The sequence below is a fragment of the Myiozetetes cayanensis genome, unplaced genomic scaffold, assembly GCF_022539395.1.
Source record: "Myiozetetes cayanensis isolate MyiCay16 unplaced genomic scaffold, myiCay2020 scf2-11, whole genome shotgun sequence".
Classification (NCBI taxonomy): domain Eukaryota; kingdom Metazoa; phylum Chordata; class Aves; order Passeriformes; family Tyrannidae; genus Myiozetetes; species Myiozetetes cayanensis.
In genome coordinates this window covers 66,249,497-66,273,361 of record NW_026087411.1, presented here as the reverse complement: position 1 = coordinate 66,273,361, position 23,865 = coordinate 66,249,497, and the positions used below count along the sequence as shown (strand labels likewise).

Below are 23,865 nucleotides of genomic sequence, written 5' to 3'. Positions count from 1 at the left end.
GCACTTGGCCTTGTTGAATTTCAAGAGGTTTACACAGTCCTGCCTTCTCACGTATGTCAAAGTCCGTCTGGATGGCATCCCTTCCCTCCACAGTGTCGACGGCACCACTCACCTTGATGCCGTCGCGAACGTGCTGAGGGTGTATAATGAAGTAGTAGTATTGTTTGTCCACTTAAATAAGATAACTGTCTCCGGTGGGGCCCTTGCAGTGGGGCACTGGCCGTCCTGTCATTAACCAAGGCTGACTCCTGCTTTCCGCCTGCGCCCTGCAAAAGCCCTCCCGATGACCCGCGTTCGCGAGGCAGCCGCCCGAAGTCAGAAGAGCGGGAGCCCTCCGTTCCCACGCCCGCTCCCCAGCACACAAAGCCTCGGCGGGAAGCGTGTTTTTCGAATCGGAGTGCTTGGGCACGCCTCCGGCCGCCCGCCCTCTGCGCCCGCCCCTTGCAAACGCCGTGTTCGCGGACGGGCTGCGCCGCAGGTGAGGGCGGCCCCGCCGGGGCGGGGCGAGGGTGTTGTGCGGGCACCGCTCCGCTCAGCCCCGCACCGTCCGTGCCGCAGGAAGCGCCGCCCGAGCTCCTTCCTCCTCTTTCTCCTCCTCCTCCTCCTTCGTCTCCTCCGCCCGCCTGCGGCGGCGCGGCGGCGGCTCGGCGATGCAGCAGTACTTTTCCCTGGCTGACTGCGACGTGGTGGGCTTCGACCTGGACCACACGCTCTGCCGGTACCACCTCCCGCAGAGCGCACGGGTGAGTGCGGGCCGGCGGCACGGCCCGGCCGGGGGGGGAGCCGCGGGAGGGGGACCCCGCTCCGCTCCCCGCCGCCTGCCCAAGCGAAAGGGAAAGTGCCGGTTCCAAGGGCTGCGGGGCCGGGACCCCCGGGGCGGGAGCAGCGAGCCTTGGGCGAGCTGTCTCAAATATCCACGGAGAAACCCAGGGCGATGAGAGAAACCCAAGTGCATCTCTCGCCGGGCCCTTCCTCAGCAGGCCTGTGCCCGAGCGAAGGGGACAGCCATATCTTCCTCCTTGAAAAAGGTGCTTCTTTCCCAGCTGTAGCGGCGCTGAGAATAAAGACAGTACCCGCACCTCCCCGCCACATCCAGAGATGCTGCAGAGTGAGGAGTCCGCAGCACTTTAAACAGGCGATCTTTGAAAACTTTCTGGTGCTTATAATAAAATGCCGAGCTCAGAGGAACTCAGCACCCCTGACTCAACTCTGTTGTCCTTTTCGGAGAGGAACTGTTGTCATGTGCTGTGCCTTCCCGCCCTTGGCACTTCTTTTTTTTTAAACTCCCTAGCGGTACTCTTTCATTGACTCGTCTTCTTTGTTGATGTCAGGACTCTGCCCCGGAGCTACCTTGTGTAATGTATGCTCATGGTAATTTGCCTCCATTCACCTACAGTACATTTTGCACTGCACAGGACTCCTACACGAATTGCAAGATATTTCAGAATTCTATATAGGAACAAATGTTTATGAGCTGCCCCATTTGTTAATAGGCATTGTGCAGTGTATCCTGTGTTGAAAAAGTGCATTGCTTCTCCTTTAGCTCTGAGTGAAATTCCATGGAAAAGCATCTTCCTTACAATAGAAGCAGGAAAATGTATAAGCCTATTTCTAGCTGGGAACTGTACAATTCTAGGCTTACCTTCCATATTCTTTCTGTTATGCCACACAACACCACATCATGTCTTACACAGGCATGTTCTTGATGGTGTATATTCCTTCAAATACTTTTTAAATGTCCCCTAAGGTTAAATATTTATTATTTTGGAAGCTGCTTATTGAATCTCAGTAAGCATGACATTTAAAATTGAAACACAAAAAATATTGGGGAGGGGAAAATAGTGACTAGTCTTTAAGTATTTACCCTCTTGGTTTCCCAACAGTCTTGAAGCACAGGAACCTCAGGGTAGAATATTGCAAACTTAATTGTGCTGGACAAGGTACACCAGACATATACCTTTTCCAGCCATGACAGAAATAATCTCAGGCACTATTTCCCAGTGGAGGCAGTAGGCCAGGACCCCTGGTTTGATTTCACTTAGGAGACGCTAACACGTGTATCTTGCCACTTTCCAAGGAAGCAGTATATTTGATCTCACTTAATCAATATAATTAATGTATGTATTTTTTCATTTGTAGCTAATATATGATAGTTTTGCCCAGTATCTGGTAACGGAGAAGGGGTATGATGAAGACTTGCTGATTCTAGCTCCAGACAGCTTAGACTTCTGGTGAGTACGCTGAAGATAACAGAAACTTTTTTCATAACTTCCTTTATGCTATAACTTTTACAAAGCTTGGAAAACAGCTTCTCTTACTAGGCAGTTGCTGTTAGGAGTGTCAAACCCAACTGATAGATCCAGAATTACAGTTTTAAATACTTGTTCTAACAAGAATTTGTCATGAGATACTTCTAACATGGTGTTTTGAAGAGAGAACTGAGCATCCGAGCTTGCTTTGTCTGTGCTTCTAGCTGTCTGGACACAAACTTTTTAGTCTGACTTACTCTCTTATTTATGTAACTTCTTTGTCTTCTACCTTCTATTTAACTGGTAAATCCAGTAACCATCAGAATTTAGTAATTTTTATCTTGACAGATGTGGTTTTGTTTGTGTAAGGCATAATAATCCCAACAGCCTTCTGAGAAACCAAGGACAGGTGCGCAAATGGGTAGCTCTTTGGTGGCACGTCAGTCACAAAGCTGTGATGCAAAAGACTGAAATGCAGGCTCCTGCTCTGAACTCAGCGGTCTCTGAGCAGGATCTTGAACTCAAATCTTTGGTCTTCAGACTTTCATGGGTTATTGTCTAGGCCATGGTGGTGGGGACTTTACAGCCAGGTAATCACTGGATGTTTTTTAGGAAAAACAGATTTCTTAACTAAATAACACATGTATTCTTGTGTAATGGTTTTTATAATATTTGACTGGACAGTTTCCACTGGGATTGATTACAACTTCCACGAGACAAGCAGTGTATCTATTTCTCACATTTTGAGGCCTGATGCAAGAGATCCTTTGTTAAGATCTAGATATCTTGGTCTCAATTTCTTACTGAAGCAGGAGGTTCATTAATGTGGACCTAAAAGCCCACAGTGCTGGTAGCTGTGTGTCAGTGCTACTTGTCCAGGTGTCATTCACGAAAGGTTGGGATCTTCTTGCTGCCTTCATGTCATATATTCTTTTTTTTTGGGTGTGTTATAACAGAGGATGAAGGTGTAATTACTTTCTCAGTCTCGTTTATTCAATTGTATTCTAACCATTGAACTCTGAACTAATTTTCTAAACAACCTAAGTAAATGTAGATTCAATTATCTGGAATATACAAATTGATTAGGAAGAGTTAGAAACTCTTGATGAGTGTCTCTCCTATGTGTCAACTCTTGCCCTTGTTAGTGCTGGCTAGCATGGCAATGCTTCTTTGGTTATTCAGTTGCCTCATTTAGAGCAATGTTCTACCTCTCCTTCCCACAATAATTGGTGTTATCAGTCTAGTAATACTAACTAGAGGAGTTGCCACCAAAAAAATATTTCTTTAATAGAAGTGACTTAGTTGTATATGTTTGGATCTTAATCCTTGAACCAATCTCTATGAACAGTCACTGAACAGTCACCGAACATGGAATTGGATTTATTCAGTAGAATTTTGCTATGTAAGTGAAATCCAGTCCTCATTGTAATAGTATGTTTATGCTTATATGGAGCATTGTTCAAATATGAAAGTATTTGAAAGGTTGTGACTTGCACAGTTTTGTGTAGCATCATTGCTACAGAAGCACCATAGCTTCTGTAACTGCGTATCACTGATAGATAAGAGGGCATTCCTCTGAAAACATTAATTGTTTCTTCCTTGAAATCAAATTATTCTTAGTTGCAAAGGTTTGGTGTTGGACATTGAAGAAGGAAACTTCCTGAAACTTGCAGAAGATGGAACAGTTTTAAGGTAGTATTTACAGTAAGGTCTATATTACTAAATATAAGTTGTATTGTTAAATTTGCCAAAATATTATCCCTTTTCTAAACACCGTCTTCAATTTTATAAGTGTATATATATGTTTATAAATATTTAAAATACTAATTTCAACATGCATCCATTTATTAGATGTAGAAGTTGAAATAATCTTTGGTAATGTAGTACTCAGTTTCTCTTAATGTTACATATCCAGTCTTTTTGTAATGTTTCCATGCTAGCTAGTAGTAAATAATATCTCATTTTTAAAAAACATCAGAGACTCTGAGGGCACACTTCTTGAAAGTAAATTCACTTTTTTGATGGCTACCAATGTACTCTTTGTCCAGTTCTGGTAAAATCTGGAATAAGGTTTTTCTTTGGATTGTGAGTAACCTCACCTGGAGGCAGTGCTAATGACTAATGCTAATGATAGGAACACTATTATCTTTCTACCATATACATTCAAAATTCTGCAGGCTTACAACGTATAATTTAAATAGCTTGAGATAAATTAAACACAGAAACTGATACATTCACTTTCAGAATTCTGGGGGTTTTCCTCTTTAAAGCTATATTTTGCTTTCAGTTGTCATTTTGGTACATCCTTAGCTCCTCTTTCACTCCTTATTGTTTTGTTCTTAAACACAGTAGACTGCTATTTTGAATCAAATATCTGAAAAGTAAATATACCTAAAGAATATCAGTCCTAGCCCCATTTCTCTGTTATTTTGTTCTAGAATAAAAAAATGTGTAATTTAGTATGCAAGACAGACTCTACTTTTTATTTTTTCTGATAGCATGTGGGAGAAGGAACTTGAAGATGCTAGGGAAAATCAGAGCTCATTAAAAGAAGAAAGAAATACCTTTGAGTCATTGCTGTGTATCCCAAAATTCATTTAATAGCATGAATTTTGGAGTACTAAATGCAGAATTCAAGATTAAACTGTGTACCTTGTTAAAGGCAAGAGTGGTACAGGATTACTTGGCCTGGCATTGCCTGCATTTACTTCAAAATGGGGCCAAATTTGATGGTCAAACTCATTGATTTATAATTCCTAAAAAGGTTTGTGTGTACTTCTATGTTAAAGAGCTGCTTGCAGGGCTCAAACTAGCACTTTTCCATAGTTCTGCCCTGCATTCTCTGAATGTTACAGGGCTTCAGAATGATGTATAGGCTTTCTGCACTGTGCCTTTTTGTGCAGTGTATATTGATAGCTCAGGTATAGAGAGTGTCCTCACACAATTGAAAACATTCGAGCAATACAGAGTGATTGTGTTAGCAGGTGAGGCACAGTAGCTGTGCCCCCAGCCAACCAAACCTTTGTGTAGTAAGGCTTTTATCAAAAACTGTAATGTATATGGTAAAAGCTTAGGTCCTGGGAAATTTCTGAGCTATAAAGAGAGTCAGTTTTGATCAACTTGCAGGCATTGCAGTATTCTGTTGCAGTTACTTTGCAGAGTGTTACTTTGCAGAAGTAGTAATTTAGGTGTTTTCAAACATTTCCTTTTTTTTTTCCTTTTTTTTTCCTTTGGTTTTTTGAACAACTTAATGCATCAAATAGGGCAAGCCATGGTACAAAGAGCATGACATTCGAAGAGATCCTGGAGATATATGGAAGGAGGGAGTGGAAACATTTTAATACAGTCAGTGGAATGGTTTCACGCACAGGTAGGTATACTTTAGCATGTCCTCTTCCTTGAAATTGCTCTGGGCCCTTCAGTGCATCATACTTAGTAGTTACCACAAAACTGTAAAAGTACTAGAGCTGAGAATTAATGGAATATAAATGTAAAGGTAAATATATTAGGGGAAACTTGATTTTTGTGTATTTTTAACTTCTAATTCTAAAGTTCACCTTAAATTTATTTCACCAATGACAAGACAACTTTGCTGATAGTGGAGGCATGTTCTAGTTATAGTAATGGGCGCATTGTCCCGTGTTGAAGTAGACTGACGCTACCAGTATCACAATTTAACCCCAGCCAGCAACTAAGTAACATACAGCTGCTCGCTCACTCCTTCCCTGCCCAGGCCCAGTGGCCAGGAGAATCAGAAAGAATGGTAAACCTTGTCGGTTGAGATAAGAACAGTTTAATAATTCAAATGAAATGTTATAATAATAAATATGCAAATAATACTGCTAATAATTATTGTAATGATAGGGAGAGAGAGAGCAACAGAGCCCAAGGGAGACGAGTGATGTTCAGTACAATTGCTCACCACCTGCTGACTGATATCCTATCTTATTTAGAACACATTTGGCAAATACTAAATTTCTGTTAACTGTTGACTTATCAGTGCTGTTACTGGAGGCCTAGGTGCAGGTGCAAAGAAAAGAGTGGGTCTGGAACCAAAATTTCTCCCCTTACAGTTGAAGTTTCTTGATTTTGAGATAGCAGTCACTTTGAAGGCACTGTGGCTATGATTGCATTTTTACTCTATGTTTCCTCTCTGTTTTACTTTGGTCTTGGCAGTTGTGAGTAGCACACAGGAAGTGCTCAGTTAAGTTGCCTTTTGTTATGTAATGGAGATACTTTCCTTGAGATTTTGCTGACATGATTATTCTAACCTTCAGGTAATCTTTTGCAAAAGGGAGGAAGAGAAAGGTTTCCTTTGGTCATATGGGATATCTGCCTTTCTTTTTCCTTGAAGCACGCACTCAGTCTCTCTCGTGAATGCTAATCCCCATTTTGCTGGCTCATTCATTAATGCACCTCAGAGACAGCACAGACAAGTTCATGAAAAAAAAAAATCACTGGTTAAGTCATTTCACTCCTAGGAGAGAGTTGTTGAACATGACCTTAGTCTGGGGAGACATTTACACTCTCCTTGTATAGTTCTGTTTTGGGTACTCATGTAATAATGTGAACATGGCTCCCGTTGGGCTAAGGTGTTGTCTGCAGCATGTGTGTGCAAAGGACATCACCATCATATGTGAGACCTGTCCAGTTGTCTCTTAAACAACTTCTCAGATGCTTTCTCTGTGTTTCCACTGCTAGGGAAACAGATATTTTGGAAGAGTTGAATGATTATGTCCTGAATCTTAAAACTCAAGGTTCTCCCCTTTTCTTTCAGAAAAGTTCTTTTAGAACCTTAAAATGTATTTTTAAAATCTCAGTGCCTTGATATAGGTAAACAACACTTAGTTGCCAATTTTGAGATTCAGAAGTGATAATAAAGGCTAAAAAAGATTGAGAAACAGATAATGCTCATTACCAGTAAGATCAAAATAGGACCTTATATTATTGTTTAAATGTAGTTGTTATCTGTGATTAAAGCATACAATTTTTAAAAAGTTTTTTTTTAAATTATTTTTTTCCAGCCAAATACTATTTGTATGATAATTATTTTGACCTGCCAGGAGCTCTGTTGTGTGCAAGGGTTGTGGACAGCTTAGATCAGGTAAGAACTGGATTGTTTGAAAATCAAGTATTGCATTATCTTTTTCTCCTACCACCAAACTTCTTGCATGCATTATTAAATGCATACAAATAAGGTATTGAACAACATCAAGGTCTTTAGCTTTTTTCTCATTTCTCTTAGTGTATTAAAGTTGTCTCTGAAGATAATTGTGAGTTATATGGCATGTTCAAAGTAAAAGTACTTCCACCAGAGGGCACAAATAACTAGGATACTAATAGAATACTAGGATACTAATAGTTTCCTCAAGTTTGCCCTGTGACATGCCGAATATAGTTCTTAAAGTCTCCTTTAATTATACTTGATGATACTCAAATTAAATATAATGTAAGTCTTCTGAATGACCCAATTTGCTAATTTGCAAGTTGTTAATAAGCTGAAAACTTCCATTATTTTTAAGCTTGTTTTTGTTCTAAATATATTGATATGTGTACACGGATGTAATTATACCTCTTTGATAGTGTCTTTTTATTTTTTTTCCTCTGCTAAACAATAAGTTAAATTCTCAAGGTGGAAAGTACAATTACTTGAACTTTTTTCAATGCTTTTTAGATAGAGAATGTCCTAAATTCTACCTTTGAAGTTTAATGATTATTGGTTTTTTATGTAAAAGAAGGTTTGAATCTTTAACTTGCAGCCGGAGGTAGGAGAGGGCTCTTCTCACGTAGTAACAACTATATAGGACTGATGTAATCTTCTGGCTAGAGGTACCAACATGCTGCAGGCCTGAAAATTTTCAACACTAAACTTTGTATGCAGAATGAAAGTCAGAGCTGTGAGATGAGTAGCTGGGGTCCCTTTGGATATTAACTGATTTGATGCTTTAACCTTCACTCCAAAATAGCCTGCTGATAGATTGCTGCCTGTGTGCTGCATGAAGAGTTAGCTAAAACTACCTTACCAGGGAAACATGGAGGACAGATGCTCCATAAGACTTAATTTTCTCGCTGATTAGTCTCTTTCCTCTAAGCTGTTCACAGCTTAGAACCCTGTCTCAGTTGTAACATCTGTACTGAATTTATTTTATATTTGATTTAGACTCAGCACAAATCATCTGCTTATTGAGAGAGAAAGTAGGTCTTAGCATGTGTGTTCACATCCAGTTACTAGTTTGCAAGCTGGAGCAGTGACCCGGGGCCAGTGCCATCTTCAACCAGAGAGAATTAAACCTGTGCCATTTCTCCAGAAGGATACCAGAAGTGGATCATGCACCCTCTTTATCAGCTAGGAGTTCTTGAGTATTTTACTGGATGTTGGCCGAGTTTCAACAGGAGGGCTACAGTAATTCCCTGGAAGGTTAGCATCAGCCAGATGAGAGAAATGCAAGGCAGGAGGTGTTCAACCTCTCCAGCCCAGTACTCGTGCCTGCAAAATGCTGCATCCTAAGGGTTTGAAACCATCATATTTTCCTCTTCCACATTTCTAAAAGAAAGCAGGGTCTTCTATCACGGGTGGGGTTCGGCCCCGCGATAGACCCTAGCGCGCATCTTGTATAGGGAAGAGCCCCCAGATAGGTGACTCACAAAATGGCTCTTTATTAACACAAGGTTTCAGTTTATATAGAGGGTACATAGAAGGGTCTCGAACAAGGGTGGGATTCTTGCCAGGGGCACGAATCCGAAGGGTCAGAGATAAGGGAAAATGGAGGGATTGGCCGCAGGGATATGTCCAGCCATATAGGGAGATTTGGGAGTTAGGGAAGGAGGGGTAGGAATGGTGAGGGGGGCACAGATAGGGGAATTCTGCAGGAGTCTGTGGAAGCGGCGTCTTATCGCTGGATCTCAGGCGCTTCCTGCAGTTGCAGCTGTCAGAGCACCTCTAGATCGATTTCTTCCTCCGAGGTTTCTTCGTAGCCTTTCTGTATCTGTCTCCATTCTCTGTAGGCCTCTGCTGGTCCACTCCTGACAGTCTTCTGCTTCCTGTTCTCTGAGACTCTTTAATAAGTGCTATTTCCTTACCTTTCCCAGACAACATTGTAGGATCGGGAAAGCTTTCTACTGGAAGCAGATGAGAGAAATACTAGGTTTGGATAAAGGATGGGTTTAGACATGAGTTGGATACTGGACTGCCCTGCACTGTTTAAAATGTACCTGCTTTTGCTGTTTCCAGAGCCAGAACTCATGTATTTTCAGAAAAAGCAGGGGAGCTTCTTGATGTTTTTGATCTTCACACTGAAAAGCTACACAAAATATTGCTTTGTCTTGATAGTTCAACTAGTGAAATCACATTTGGTAATCACATGAAAATCATGGTGGACTACATGGGCATGCTTACAGTTTCCTCTCTGCTTTTTGGGGAATCAGTCAGTTTTCCTTTGTCTTGTATGCATCGGCTGAAGATTTGCAAGGAATTAGTTTGACAGTTATTTTAGTCTTCTCTGAATTCAAATGTTTTGAAGGAAGTATACCCTCTTTTAAACTAGTATCCATCTGTCCTCAAAACAGCACTCCGAGGAACTGATTTTTTTAAGAGAAACAAGCAAAAAGACAAACACCCAAACTAATGAGTAGGTCAGCTACATGGAGTATGAGGGAAGTAGACAGGTGAATCCATCTGTTTTAAGGTTAGTGATACCATAGGCTAGTTCCGTTGCCACCAGAGAGATGATCCCCAATACCTCCTGTTCACAACTTTGAATAATAAACCTTGGTTAGCAGCTAACTGAAGTCTGATGTATGAAACCTTTTCTCTTTATTAGTTCTCTAATGTATTTCTGTGGCAGTTTTCTATAGGAATGGATTTTAAAAAGTCTGAAAGCCACAGCACTGTATCATTCCTGCTTTTAACCTATAGAACTGGTGATGATAAGCAGACTGCCATAGTGCTTGTTAGTTGTGCTTAAAAGACCTTGTTTGTGTGACTTGCTGGTTGTAAAATTAAGGACAGACTGTTTCTCTGGAAGCCTCCATGGCAGATTAGGCCTGAAATAGCAGTTTACTTCAGTATATATAAACTACATCTTTTTTTTCGGTGATGTTAAGGGTTTATTTGTTGGTTGGTTGTTGTCTGGTTTTTTTTCAGTTTCTGAATGTTTCCCTCTCTAGAAAACGCTTTATTCTTACAAAATGGGTCATTATTCAGGCATCAGTGAGGTCAATACAGAGAGGGCAGCCATGCCCTGAAGTCTAGTAACAGTTGCTTTGAAATTTATTCCAATGCAGGTGTGGAAATCCTGTAATGGCAATGCAGAGTAACTTTCCGTGACGTATAAACTCAAAGAGGATACTACTACTGCTGGGCTACTTTGTAACTCTGAGCACCTCTTAGAGGCTCTGTAGCTAATCCTCTGTAATACTGGATGGCTGTGCAATTCCATCTGTTTAATTCATCACTCTTAAAATTTGTGGAGTTTGATAGTGCTGTGGGGCTTAGCTGGTTGAGAAGCTTTTTCTCTCTCCTGTGAGATGCTGAAGGGGCAGCTGCTCCCTGCTCTGCCTGGAAAGCTTTCTAGGAACAGTGAGAGGCTGTTCTTAAGCACAGATCACCTTCCCATGTCCTTCTGCCAGAGCTGGGGTTTGGCAGTCTTCTGAGTAAAATGCAATGAAGTGCTGCTCAGCCAGGCTTCTGGATGAGTATTTCATATGATGTTTGGGCTGGGGTTGTTGGCAGGAGGGCATTACCTCTAAATTACAGTGAAGGGATTTGCCAGTTCTGAGGGTGGAAGGTGATTTGAGTGCCAAGCTGTAGACAAAGTCAGCTGGCTAATTAAGTTCAGTATAGGCACTTCTTTTTCCCAAATGTCAGTGGCATTGCTCATTTTGTAAGTTGCTGTTCTATCTAATGCCCCCCTTTGCTGTAGTGTTTTAGAGTTCCTCACAAGTATAAATCGTTTCTCCTTTTCCCTTCCTCTCCCCACTATAAGTCTCTTAAGTAGGGAGATAACTTGTCTGCAGTTACCCAGAGTTAAGCTGGGTACTACTGAGTCCTGATGTCCTGAATCCTACTGTCTTAAGACTGTTTTACTCCCTGTAATTTTGTTTATTCATGGCATTCCTGTCACTGTTTCAGTATGAGTGCTTGTAATAGCTGATACTTGATATAATGACTAGGTTCCTTTGACACTTACAGCATGATGGTCAGAAAAAATATGACTTCTGGAAGGACATGGTGGCAGCTATCCAACATAATTATAAAATATCAGCTTTTAAAGGTAAGTGAGTTTGCTGAAGACTCACTGTAATTGCTGGAAATATCACATGTGCTTGCCAGAGCAAAGACATTTGCAAGTAAGCTATGGGCTACTCAACACAGCGTTTACTTTTCAAGTTTACCAGTAGTTGTATAGTAGACACATTTTCCTGGAATAGAGAATCTTTATCATTACTATTTCTATTACATTTAGCTGAAAGTGTTTTGCCATCTTTAATAACATTTGTGATGTGCTATTTCACTCAATTTAGAGGAAAAATGGTTTCTTATCATGATTAATATGGTAATGTGGACATCTTTGAACTGTATTTTGAATCTATTCCTTAATGATCTTGTAATCATGTCTAAAATTAGAAATACAATCAGAAATACATTGGGAAAATTGGGAAAATTCAAGTACTAACTAGTATTTTATGATTTTTCTGTAGCACTCTAGTTTTGACTAGAATTCCTAACATAGTATTCACACAATAGTGAGGTTTTTATTTTGTTATAAATTTCCTAACAGTTACAGAGAACTTTTTTTTTATAATAGCCTTCCTCCACCTAAAGCCAACCTTATAATACTGTAATATAAATTAGAATTGGAAAACATCTTGGATGCCCATCAGCTAGAAATTATTTTCCTTCTTTCACAGACATAACTTCAGAGTTTCTATTAGGCATATACAATACTAAGTCGATAATAAAGGCTAACCATTGAGTGTGCACAGAATTAATTAAAATTATATTTTACAAATTTTTTTTCTGTAAAACGATTTTATGGTCAATTCTGAATTCTGAACTACTATTAGAATTACCTTGGTTGATGCAACATTCATCAGGTATGAATGTAATTTTAGTTCCTTAAATTACTTTTTGCTCACCTAAGGTGTCCTGCTTGCTGTATTCCTTTCAAATGTAATTGACAAAAATGTTTCAGAGACATTTCAAACAAAAATAGTAGTTGATGTCAGGATGGATATTGTAAAAGACAGCAAGATATTCTTAAAGTGTTTTGTTTGTTGTTACTGTGTTTCCATTGAAGCATAGACTGGGATTGGTAGTTACAAATTTGCCTAGGACCTCATTCATACAGGAAATAAATGTGTCCTTTGTTTTCTGCTGTTACGAAGCTAACTGTAATTAGCTCTACATTTTTTTTAACATTTTTGTTAATTCTTTTTTCAAAACATGACTGCCCTTTGTTTTAAATGGTGTGAATCGTGCAGCATTTGGCAAAAAGAATAATTTTTTTAAGTGTTCTTTGGAAACTAATGAGATCCAAAAAAAGTTAAAAGTCTGATCTTTGAAATCACACAAATAACAGCTCGGTTTTATTTATGTGAAAGTATCTACTTGTGTGTACATATGAATGTTTATGCTTGTATCTACCTATCAGGTACCTATTTGTCTATGTAAGCCTGGAATCTGCAAACAGATGTGTGATATGATGCAATCCTTTGTAGCTCCTATCAGAGGCACATGCATAAGCATGTTAAAAATATGGGAAAGTATAGTGACTTACAGGCATGAGTTTTATTGGATAAAGCTCTATAAAGAAATGAAACTGTGCAGATTATATTCACTACTCAAATATTGAAAAATAAGAAAGTGATACATTCTGTCATGCATCGCTTTGAAAGGCTTCATAGTGGTTTTGTTTTCCTTTTAATAGCATGGTCCAGTAGATAAAGCACTGAACAAGGAGTCAGAAGAACCAGAGATAATTTCTTCCTGTATCACTTAGCACTGATATTCTCATGGAGCATTTCTTTTTGCTTCAGGACTCTCTGTGAAATGAGAATAAGCATCTTCTATCACAAGCTTCTGCCAAAGAGATTTTACTTTTCTCAATTGCATGTGTAACATAACTTCTTGAGGAAATACCTAAACCTGGCTCCAAGATCTACATACCAGGAAGCCCCACTGTCTTTCATAGTCCAGACTCTGGCCTGAAAATCACAGGCTTTTAACTTAACTCCACATTTTGTAGAGGGTTTAACCCTTGGGAGAAAAGCAGTGCTCATTAACACTTAGTCAAAGTAAAATTTCAAAAGCAAACTTATTAAGTGGTCAGATGAGGAGACGCAAAGTTCCCAACTTGAAATGGCGTCTTAGTGGTGCCATTGTCAGTGTCAGAGCAGAACGACTGACCATTTTATTTTTTGAAATCTACCAAGTGTTTGCAGTTCACTTTGATTTGTTGTCAGTATGCCCTTGTTTCTCTATGTCCCTTCTCTTTTTCACATGATTTTTTTTGATCATAATCAGGTGTCTGATAGATTTTGCTTTTCATTGTCTTAGCTATGGTAATTGCCTTAGATAATTACCCTATGATATTTTTTTTGGATGGCTCTTTCAGATAGGCATGACTGTGCTGACTCAGCTTGGTGAAATGTATTAACCCACTCTTGTACTTGTAAAGAAGTGAAGAACTGAGGCTTGCAAAAGGAAACTAAGAGGGTTCCAAAATAGTCTTGTGTAATTCAGACATTCCTTTTTGAAAAATAATTTAAAAAATAATAAAAATCTATGAAACAATACTGTCAGAAATGCATGATGTCAGGTAGCAATGAACACAGATATTCATATTTGCAGTGTGGTCATTTCTTACCTAATAATACCTGCAAGAATGCCCTCTGCAATTAATACTCCAAGTTGATTTGAGAATCTGTTTCTTAAATCTTTAATTTATTACTGGAATATTTTGCAACTCTAAGGTGGTTACTGTTATCTTGTATGTGTTGCATTTAGAGCATGTTCCAAAGACATTAGTAAAGAGCAATTTAAAGGAAACTTCTTGAGGCAATGTGTTTTATACTAGTAAGATACGTGGACAGAGGTCCTCAGCATGTTATGGAGACAAAGTTTGCTCTTCAGAGGACTAATGAAAACTTGAAGTACTGTAGAATTGTTTCCTTTTGAAAAGTTTCAGATTTGATGACTTTTTTTGTCAGAAAAGTCAATTGCTTTTTTTAGGCAAATGTTGCCTCATATAACTTCTTAAAGTAGATTCTTTTAAATTTCTTATCTTAAAGGCTACTTTTTCTCTCCTGCATAGTTGTCTTTCCCTATAATTTTCCTGACACTTCTGAAAACTGTAGCATCTGTGGTTATATAGTTAAAATTATGTATTTGTAATATTTTCAATCAGTTCATAAGATTACATTTCATTTGGGAAGTAAAAAGATCATGACTGATATGGCAGCCGACTTCATAAATTGTGCGTAAGAAGGCTTGATGAAATACACACATTTTTGATCACAAATTTATGGTCTTGGCAGAAAGTAATGAATCTAGATGTCTATGATACGTGTGTTTTATCTTTTACACACAACTTCAAATATGAAAAACAAAAAGCAAAGGTGCCCTTCTGGCCAGAAAGAAAGAATCCTCAAAAATTTCTGCAAAACATTAGTAATTCCTAATGTTAATGTAACAGTGATGAGATATCCTTATTTGTCTTAATTGTGAAAACTGCAACAAAGAAGTAAGTAAACTTCTTGCATTTCTCTGCTGTGTTTTCCAGCTAAATACAGAAGTGGTTGTTTGGTTGCTTCATGGTTTTGACAACTTAAGACTTCAGGAATTTCAGTACCTCTTTGGAAGTGATTTTTGTACTATTACAGGCTCTTATGTTTTTATTTTAATCTCATGTTGGATTTTCTTTCCTCTACTGCCCATGATCCAGAAAAGATGAGGCTTCTGGAAGGGCTTTATCTTTAGGTAGATTGCTGATCTTCATGTGGAGAAAATATTAAACTCAAACTGAAAAGTCTTCACAGAATCTACCAAGTTGGAAGGGACCCACAAGGATCATTGAGTCCAACTCCTGGCTCTGCATAGGACCATCCCCAAGAGTCACACCATGTGCCTGAGAAAATGCTTCTTGAACACTGTGAGGCTTGGTACTGTGACCACTTCCCTGGGGAGCTTGTTTCCAGTGCCCAAACACCCTCTGGGTAAAGAACACTTTTCTGATATTCAACCTAAACCTCCCCTAGCATGACTTCAGGCCATGCCCTTTGGTCCTGTCACTGATCACCCCAGAAAAGAGATCTTACAGACCTGAACCCTCTAAACTGAGAATCCAAATCTAAAATCGAAGCATAAGTTGTGCTTGTGCCACAATTTGCTGTATAGTCTCTAGCTTTTCAGTTTTAAGAGTTATTTTCTTAATGATGCAACATCTGAGCGATGATGAAAAGACTTAAAAAAAAAAAATGGGCATATGGTACCAACCTGTAGACTTATTTGAAATCCTACATGTTCAAGGAACAAAGATGTTAAAGGACAAACTCTGATTTGCAGTGGATGGATGATAAGGGTTAGTGAACTGTGCTTTTAAGAATATTGTTTAGGCCCAGTTTCTTGTTAATTAATTGCAGTCACAGTACAGTAATGTAATCACGAGCACCAAACACCTCCCAATAATTTTAAACATGTTCTTTGGTGTGGGTTTCATATGTAAAGTAATTAACCAGAAACCTCACAACTACTAAGTCGTATTTTCCAGCTCCTGTACCTAGTCCCTCTATTTGTTTCTGAAACAAAAGTTCCACATTGGTTGAATGTATGGGCGGCAGCACATGCTCTGTTAAAATACTGGAAAGGGCTGTTGAACTAATGTGAGTGGCTGCACAGGAAAACATTTTTAGTGCAAAAAAGAGATTGTTGTTAAGATATCTGTAATTAATATTTGACCTAAAATATTAAGCTAGAAAAGTGGGAATAGACAATTCAGACTCAAGTGTCTGGAGCTTTATTTTGGCTTGAAAGATAAGTGCTGTGTGGTCGCTATTTATAAATTGTGATACTGTTCTTTGTATTGTTTCCATACAAACATTTGTATGTAGTGTTTATAATAATAGGACGAATTTGCTTGCGTATGTCCCCTTGACTGCTTAAATAAGTAGATGTCATGTTACATTCTTTATTTAAACATTTATTATTTTACTGAAGTATAGCCTAAAACACAGTCTTCCTTATCCAGCAGCACTTAATAAGAGGAGAAAAAAAATTCTTCAAGTTACTTTCTTGGTAGGTCTTTCCAAAGTTTCCAAAACATTATATAGCTTTGCTAATGATGGATCAAGCAAAAGGTATCTTAGCCTTTTTTATTAATCCCATCATATTGTCAAGTACTTATGAAATTGCTGATTTCAAATGTACACAACATAACAAGCTTCAAGTTCTTCTTTCATGGAGAAATAGTAATATCACAAAATTTTTAAACATAGGCCTACATACTGTTAGTGCGGGTGATTAAAAGCTTCTGTTTAAAAAAACAAAGCTAACTAAGCTAACTGTAGTTTTAGGAGTTCATAAGGTTTTGATGTATATGATACTTTTGAAGCACATGAATGGTAACTGGTAATTGGAAGAAATGTGCGACCAAATTATTATGGTTTCATAATTTATAAGCTAAGTTACTTAATGCCATACACTCTTTATGAAGTACCACAACACATTAATGAACTGTGTAATGTTTATGAGACATGAGTGTATGTAGATATGGTAAATATGGTTATGTCTGCTGACTAATTATTGCCATTGTCTGATAAATTTACCAAATAAGTAAAATATATATATTATATTATATATCTATCTATATATAACATATATAGATAGATAGATAGATATATTCCCCACACTTGTTTATTAAAGGAATTAACAGTTCAGGGAATATCAGGGCAAGAGTTATCTCCAATTTTGGAGTGGTAAATCTGTTCTGGTTTTGTAATGTGTTTGCATGCTTGTGAGAATATGTTCTTAATATTTGGATTTTGTGAGAGTTATTTTATAGTACTCTGAATATTCTATTTTTACAGAATATTAGGAGATATAAAAATATTGAACTAGTTTGTTGCAGCAGTGTGCATCAAAGAAAGCTAAGTGGATTTCAAGGTTTCAGTCTGGTTGCTTTTTCGTATTGCAGAAGTCTTATATCTTCCGTAACATGTAATAATTCGTAAATCTGCTTTTCCCCAAGGTACTTATTCATTAATAAGAACAGTGTAACTAAATGAAAACTGTGACATGATGTGCACTGTATTAGAGTTGTTATTCTTAAGTCCTGTTTGATAGCTTAAAGATGAAGCTGGCCACAGAATGTTCCTGAATTATATTATCCAGCTGTTATGATGACTGTGGTGTATTTGAGACCATTTACTTTGAATAAAATACCTTCAGTTAATTCAACTATAGTGAAGTATGATCTAGAATCCTTTATGTGTTATGAGAAGTGATAGTTACAAATTCTGATTTTCCTTTTTAAAACAAAAGAAAAAAAGAGAGGCTAGTGCATTATATTAATTCATAGAATTTTAATGTTGCATTTAGTCAGACAATTGATCATCATTTAAAACAAATTTTTTGTGTCAAATCTCTAAAAACATACAATATTATTCTACTAGGTTTGAACCACTCTCCACCTCCTCACTCCCTCCTCTATTACTGTTGCAATATTGCAGTTGCAACAAAATACTAATGATGAATCAAATCAGCACCCAGTTACAATGGTCTGAAGGAGAGTGTGTCAGGACAGGGTAAATGGGATGTTGTTAGATATGAGCAAACAGGAAACCTGAGAAAGAAGAGTGAACGTAGTCAGAGGAATAGAGACCATTGGATTCTGAATTGGGCAGTTGGAGCCATACTTGGTCGTTCTCCATGAGATCAATGACAGCACTGCCAGAAGCTTGGTCGAGGTATCCTTTCTGGTACTCATCGTAGGTGTACATGATGGGGGAACCATTTTTGTAGAGTGCGACCCAAACATTTGTTCCCTTTGCATGTACATGGTAGGAGAAATAGTACAGTCCAGGGGTCCTGCAGGTGAAGATTCCTGTTCTGGGGTCATAGTGTTGCTGCCTATTGTACAAGATTTTATCAAATTTGATGGGGACTGTTGCCGCAGGGTAAGCTTTTGAGAGGATGACACTGAAAGCAGACACCGGCATCCTGGTAAGAGCTTGGTTTACTCCTCCCTTTATGAAAGATATTCCTGATAACTCCCGAGACTCTCCTGCTTTAACGTAGCCTTCAGGCATCTGTGGGATTACAGCTTGGCCAGGGGGACCAGGAGGCCCTGGGGGGCCTGGCATGCCAGGCTCGCCAGTGCTGCCTTTAGGCCCAGGGGGTCCAGGTGGTCCCATGGGTCCGCTTAAGCCTTTCGTGGAAATACCTGCTGGGCCTGGCAGTCCTGGTGCTCCCGGCTCACCCTTTGCACCCTGGGCTCCTGGCAGACCAGGGGGGCCAATGGGACCTCTGATCCCAGGTATTCCTGACGGCCCTCTGGGGCCTGGCTCTCCATTGATCCCTGGCACTCCCTTGGCTCCTTGTGGACCCATTGGACCAGGCAATCCAGGCAGCCCAGCATGGCCGGTGTCACCTTTTGGACCTGGGAGACCTGGTTGTCCCTTAGGACCAGCAAGACCCTGCTCACCTGGATATCCTGGTTTTCCCTCTGCTCCTGGTAAGCCTCGTTCCCCCTTGGCCCCTGGGAATCCTGGGAGGCCTGCGGGGCCCATGTCACCTTTGGGCCCAGGGAAGCCATTCTCACCAGGCAAACCTTTGAGTCCAGGAGGGCCCATGTTCCCTGGTGGCCCAACCAGCCCTGGTTCTCCTGGCACACCAGCTGGGCCTTGGTCTCCTTTAGGACCTGGAAGGCCAGGAGGACCTTCAGGCCCTCTGTGTCCCTTCATCCCTGGCAATCCTGGCTTTCCAAAACCTGGAAGACCTGGGGATCCAGGCAAGCCTGCAGGTCCAGGATGTCCCTTGGCTCCAGGGATGCCTGCTGCTCCTGGTGGTCCCATTGGCCCAGGCTTGCCAATGCCAGCTTCTCCAGGTTCGCCTGGGAGACCCTGGGGACCAGGGAGACCAGCCGCCCCGGGTGCACCTGGAAAACCTCGGTCACCTTTCAGACCTGGCTGACCTGGAAGACCATTTTCACCAGGTTTCCCTACTCCCATAGGACCAGGGGGGCCCCGGGGTCCCTGTGGGCCTGGAAGACCCCTACTACCCGGGCGGCCTGGAATGCCAAATCCACTTTCTCCCTTTTGTCCGTTTATACCAGGGATACCTGGCTCTCCCTTCTCACCAGGGAGGCCCCTCGGCCCCTGAGCGCCTGGAGGGCCTTGTGGTCCTGGCTTGCCAGGGACAGACAGTCCTGCAGGGCCAGGAGTGCCGGGAGGTCCTTGTGGCCCTCTTGGTCCTGGGAGTCCAACAGGTCCAGGTTCTCCTTTCTCACCATTTAGTCCTCTGTCTCCTCGCTTTCCTGGCAGACCTGGCACACCTGGCTTTCCGACTGCAGAGAATCCAGGTGGTCCTGGGGGGCCAGGGGGGCCTTGGGGACCCGGACTTCCAAACCCTGGCTTTCCTGCAGGACCTGCTTGTCCTCTTGGTCCAGGAGGGCCTGGGGGGCCAGGGGGTCCTTGTTCCCCCCTTACCTGCACACCTGTGAGAGAGAAGAAACCAGATCAAGCAGGGCATCTATAACATATTTGAAGGCATGGAGCACTGTGGTGAAATGCATGAAGGGTTAACTTAACTTGAACTTTGTAGAAGTCAAGTTTCAACTACTGTGTTGGTCACTGAGAACCTGACATTCAGAGCAAAAGTGTTTCAGAGCTCTTACTAGTAACAACTGCAAATGTGTTGGAAATATGAGCTACAAGGCCTCTAAAATTTTTTATTTTTATTTCTTAAATACATTTAGGGTAAATAGAGAGCTTAAAAAATGATGTGCAAGTAGATGCAAACTATTAAATAAGGGGAAAAAAAACCCCCAGGGAACAGGTGTAGCAGGGCACCAGACATTTATCTTCATGAATGAAACCACAGGAAGCTTTCTGTACAGGTGTAGCAGCTTTTCTGAAACTTCTTACTGGTACATTTAGGTAGTGAGATTTTTGTCCCTCCCTGCCCCCTACTTCCAAAAGTGGGCTATGTCTCTGGTTCTTTTGTAAACATGTGAATGTTGTATTTTCAAATACTGTGTGAAAGACTGTCATAAAAATTTCACACAATGGCAAGGTCGCAACTGATAATTTCTTTTACTGCTGTCAGAATTCTGGTACTGGTTTGTTTTTTAATAATACGTCATTTTCTTAGTTATCAAAACAGCAGGTGGAGCCACTTAACCAAATGTCACAAATAGCGAAATAAACAAACGAGCTCAATGCTTAGTTTTCTGTGCGTTTTGGATGAGTCTGCACCTTCACGTTGGCATTAGGATGTTGATTTGTGGGACATTACACACAAGTTTAACATGGGTATTGTAAGACTGCTTTAGAAGTTTGCAGCAACTGGCAGCACTATAGAACAAAATGATGTACATATGATGAACCTTAATTTAACAAGTAATTTTAAAGTAAAAACTGAAGGATACAAAAAGAGCCTGGATTCTGGTTTTTTTATAATGGCAACATATTCTGTTTAATGCTTATTTAGAAAAGATTGATAATTGATCAGCAGTTTTATCAGCTATAATTTGCTTTTCAGTCTCTCACAAAAAGAGCAATGTTTGTGTGTGTATGTATATATTACATGTGTATATATATATGAAAGTTTATCCGATGGCTGTTTGGCTGTCTCTTAGATAATAAATTACATTTTATAATCTGTGGCTAGTCTTGAAACAAAAAGGAGGTGAGGAGGAAACTATTCTTTTACATATTGTATTTTAAAAATAATAGTTGTATGCATATGAAATACATTTGATTTTGGTTTGTTATTAGATCTACAAGGTTACCTTCTTCCTCCATTGTCAGGGAAATTGTTCTTATCAAGAAAGTGCAGAGAGTGCATTTTCTTTTTTGCTGATGCATAAAATCAGCACAAATGCATATCACCTTATTTTGCAAACCTTCCTATCTCATCCTTCTCAAGCCAATAAAAAGCAAGATAGCTGTTAAAATGCTACACACAGAAAGCAAAAAAGGTGCTTTTTTTTTTTTTTTGGTGGCAAATTGCTTCAGATTTTAGCTTCAGGGTGCATCTCTTTCTTGCAATTTACCATGTTTTGTATGAGTTGATATCAGTCCTAGGTTCACAGAGTGGTGGGTACTACCTTTTTCGCATAGGATGCCAAAGGCTTTGTCAGCATTCATGTTGTTATAGAAATTTTCTATCAGGAACTATATTGTTTAAATCTGTACTACATTTAGATTAATATTGTAATTTTAATTGTACTGTCTAAAGACAATGATAATTCTTCTGAGGAAAGGACTGATGAGGACATTAATGAAATGGGATTTTTACCAAGAAAGTTGAAGTATTGGTTGGCTTCTCTTTTATATGTCTCAGCACATACCTAGATGCAAAATTGTTATGCATTCTGTAAGTGCAGTCAAACACTATAAATGTATTGAATTAATTATGTAAACTTTAAAATAACCTGCAATAATGGTTTATTTAAACACTGCTGAATAGTCAGACCTAATTCAGCTATTGTTTTCAGCTTGGACTTTTCAAATATTTCAAGCCAAAGAACTACTGGTTAAAAAATTATGTTCTGGTAATTTTAAAAAATGGTAACACTAAATGCCTAAAGAAAATGGAAGTGTATTCTGACTGACTGGAGAGCTGTCAAGAACAAGAGTTTTAAAACTGTTAAAATAATTTCATCAATTTAAATGAAGATTTAATAGGCTTTGGTTGCCAACAGAAATCTTACAATCTATTAAATGTTGTCCTGAGTCACCAGTTTTGGCCTGTACTAAGATTTCAGTTCCATGATTAGTTGTGATGATCTCTGACAGTCTTCCCTTTTTGAATTCTTCTAAAAACTCTATATAGGATGCTTGTTTTCTTGACTCAAGGATAGCAGTCCTCCGTTTTGATGTTTGTTCACTAAATGAAAATTTGTCAAGTACTTTTGAATGACTGGACTCCCATATCTGTAAATCTGTGGGCTGTTCCTACTTTTGAAGTCTAGTACATAGTCTTTATTACCTTTCCTAAATAGACAGCACTGTACACTTCTCAGATGTTGATATAATTGTTCTCATTCTAAATATGAATTTTGACTCACATTAGATTCTTTGTTAGTATATAAAGTGGAGACTTAGTTCAGGACAATTCCTTTCCCCCTTTTACCCTGTTTCCTGTCTACCCTGATTCTTCCTTAATTTGTTGCTGGTTTCCCCCTTTCCAAATGTTTTCTATAGAGGGGGAAGAAAACCTTTATGAGGAGAAGTAAATGAAGTATGATAGAGGATAACCAAGTAAATGTTGTACTTCACTTAAAAATAGTATAAATATGTAAGTTATTCTGAATAAAGTCATGGAAAAACACTATGAAAAGTTAATGAGGGGAGAGGGAGGAAATGCAGCTTTTAACTCAATGAGAATTCTAGTTAATAAATCCTCAGAGTAACTGTTTATGTACATATACCTAAATTTGATCTGGGACTACTGTTAGGATTCCAGAAAGTCCTTGTGCTGAAAGCAGTGGATGAAACTGTGGCAGTATTTTGGTGCAGCCCAGAAGAAAATGGTGGGGGGGGTGGGGGGGAAAGTTTCCCAGCCATGCTGTTTTCACTTGATTCTTACTGCAGAGATTCTTGAAGCTTAGGGGCTGGAGCTGGTTGGTATGAGACCAGAATCTCTTTGGACTCAGTGTGTGCTGCACATGAGCAGTCAGTCCATAGGATCAAACTAGAGCTATTCTTAAAAGAAGGCAATGTGAATGCAATGCCCTGAGCAGCAACTGTTCTGCTCTCCAGAATTGTTCTGTGTCCTTTCTCTGATGAAGAGAAGCTTATTTGCAAATGGTATTTTCCAAGTCCATCATTCAATTTCCTCATTTCTGCCCAAGTGTGATTATTACAACTAAAGTAGATGGGATACAGCAAATATTATATCTATTCTGAATAGCCTATGCTGTCTATAATAAAATAATGCTGTTCTCAGGGGAGGGGGTAAAGCAGGATGTTTACAAGGAAGATTTAGTTCTCTTAATTTTAGTGATGACGATTCTGAATAGATAGTACTGGTCAGAAGCTTTGATTTCAAGTTTTTAAAAAAGAATTTGACCTAAGCATGGAAAAATAAAACAGAACTCAGTAGTTTCAAACACTAGGTGTAGACACCTATTTAACTTAAAAGGATGGAGAGGATAACCAGAAATAAGATGGCACAATGTATAGCATTGCAGTAATGTATTATCATAACCTGCCACAGGACTGTCTTTGCAATGAAGAGATGTTTTTTTATAATAAAGCTAGAATTGTTATATTGCTATGAGATTATTCTGATCATTATAATATAAGCTTAAATCACTCATTAAAAAAATATGTAGAGATTTGTGTCACATTTTTACTACTATGTATCATTTTATTTTGCCTTTCTAGGCTTCAA

At 39.4% G+C, this 23,865-nt stretch overlaps 2 protein-coding genes across 4 annotated transcripts in view; one reads left to right on the top strand and one right to left on the bottom strand.

Moving 5' to 3' along the window:
* Positions 1–526: 526 nt before the first annotated feature.
* The window catches only part of NT5DC1 (5'-nucleotidase domain containing 1), a 138,279-nt gene continuing 114,940 nt past the window's right edge, over positions 527–23,865 (top strand). Inside the window, exons 1-6 of one of the 2 annotated variants that reach the window (XM_050315020.1) lie at positions 527–743; positions 2,140–2,231; positions 3,870–3,941; positions 5,513–5,619; positions 7,274–7,353; positions 11,440–11,521. In XM_050315020.1, coding sequence (XP_050170977.1) covers positions 651–743; positions 2,140–2,231; positions 3,870–3,941; positions 5,513–5,619; positions 7,274–7,353; positions 11,440–11,521 — 526 coding nt within the window. In that variant the 5' untranslated portion in view covers positions 527–650. The remainder of the gene's footprint in view (positions 744–2,139; positions 2,232–3,869; positions 3,942–5,512; positions 5,620–7,273; positions 7,354–11,439; positions 11,522–23,865) is intronic. The other variant, XM_050315021.1, reaches the window with a different exon arrangement.
* COL10A1 (collagen type X alpha 1 chain) overlaps positions 17,809–23,865 on the bottom strand; it is a 36,710-nt gene continuing 30,653 nt past the window's right edge. For both annotated transcript variants that reach the window (XM_050315018.1, XM_050315019.1), the window contains exon 3: positions 17,809–19,960. In XM_050315018.1, the coding sequence (XP_050170975.1) occupies positions 18,066–19,960 (1,895 nt within the window). In that variant the 3' untranslated portion in view covers positions 17,809–18,065. The remainder of the gene's footprint in view (positions 19,961–23,865) is intronic.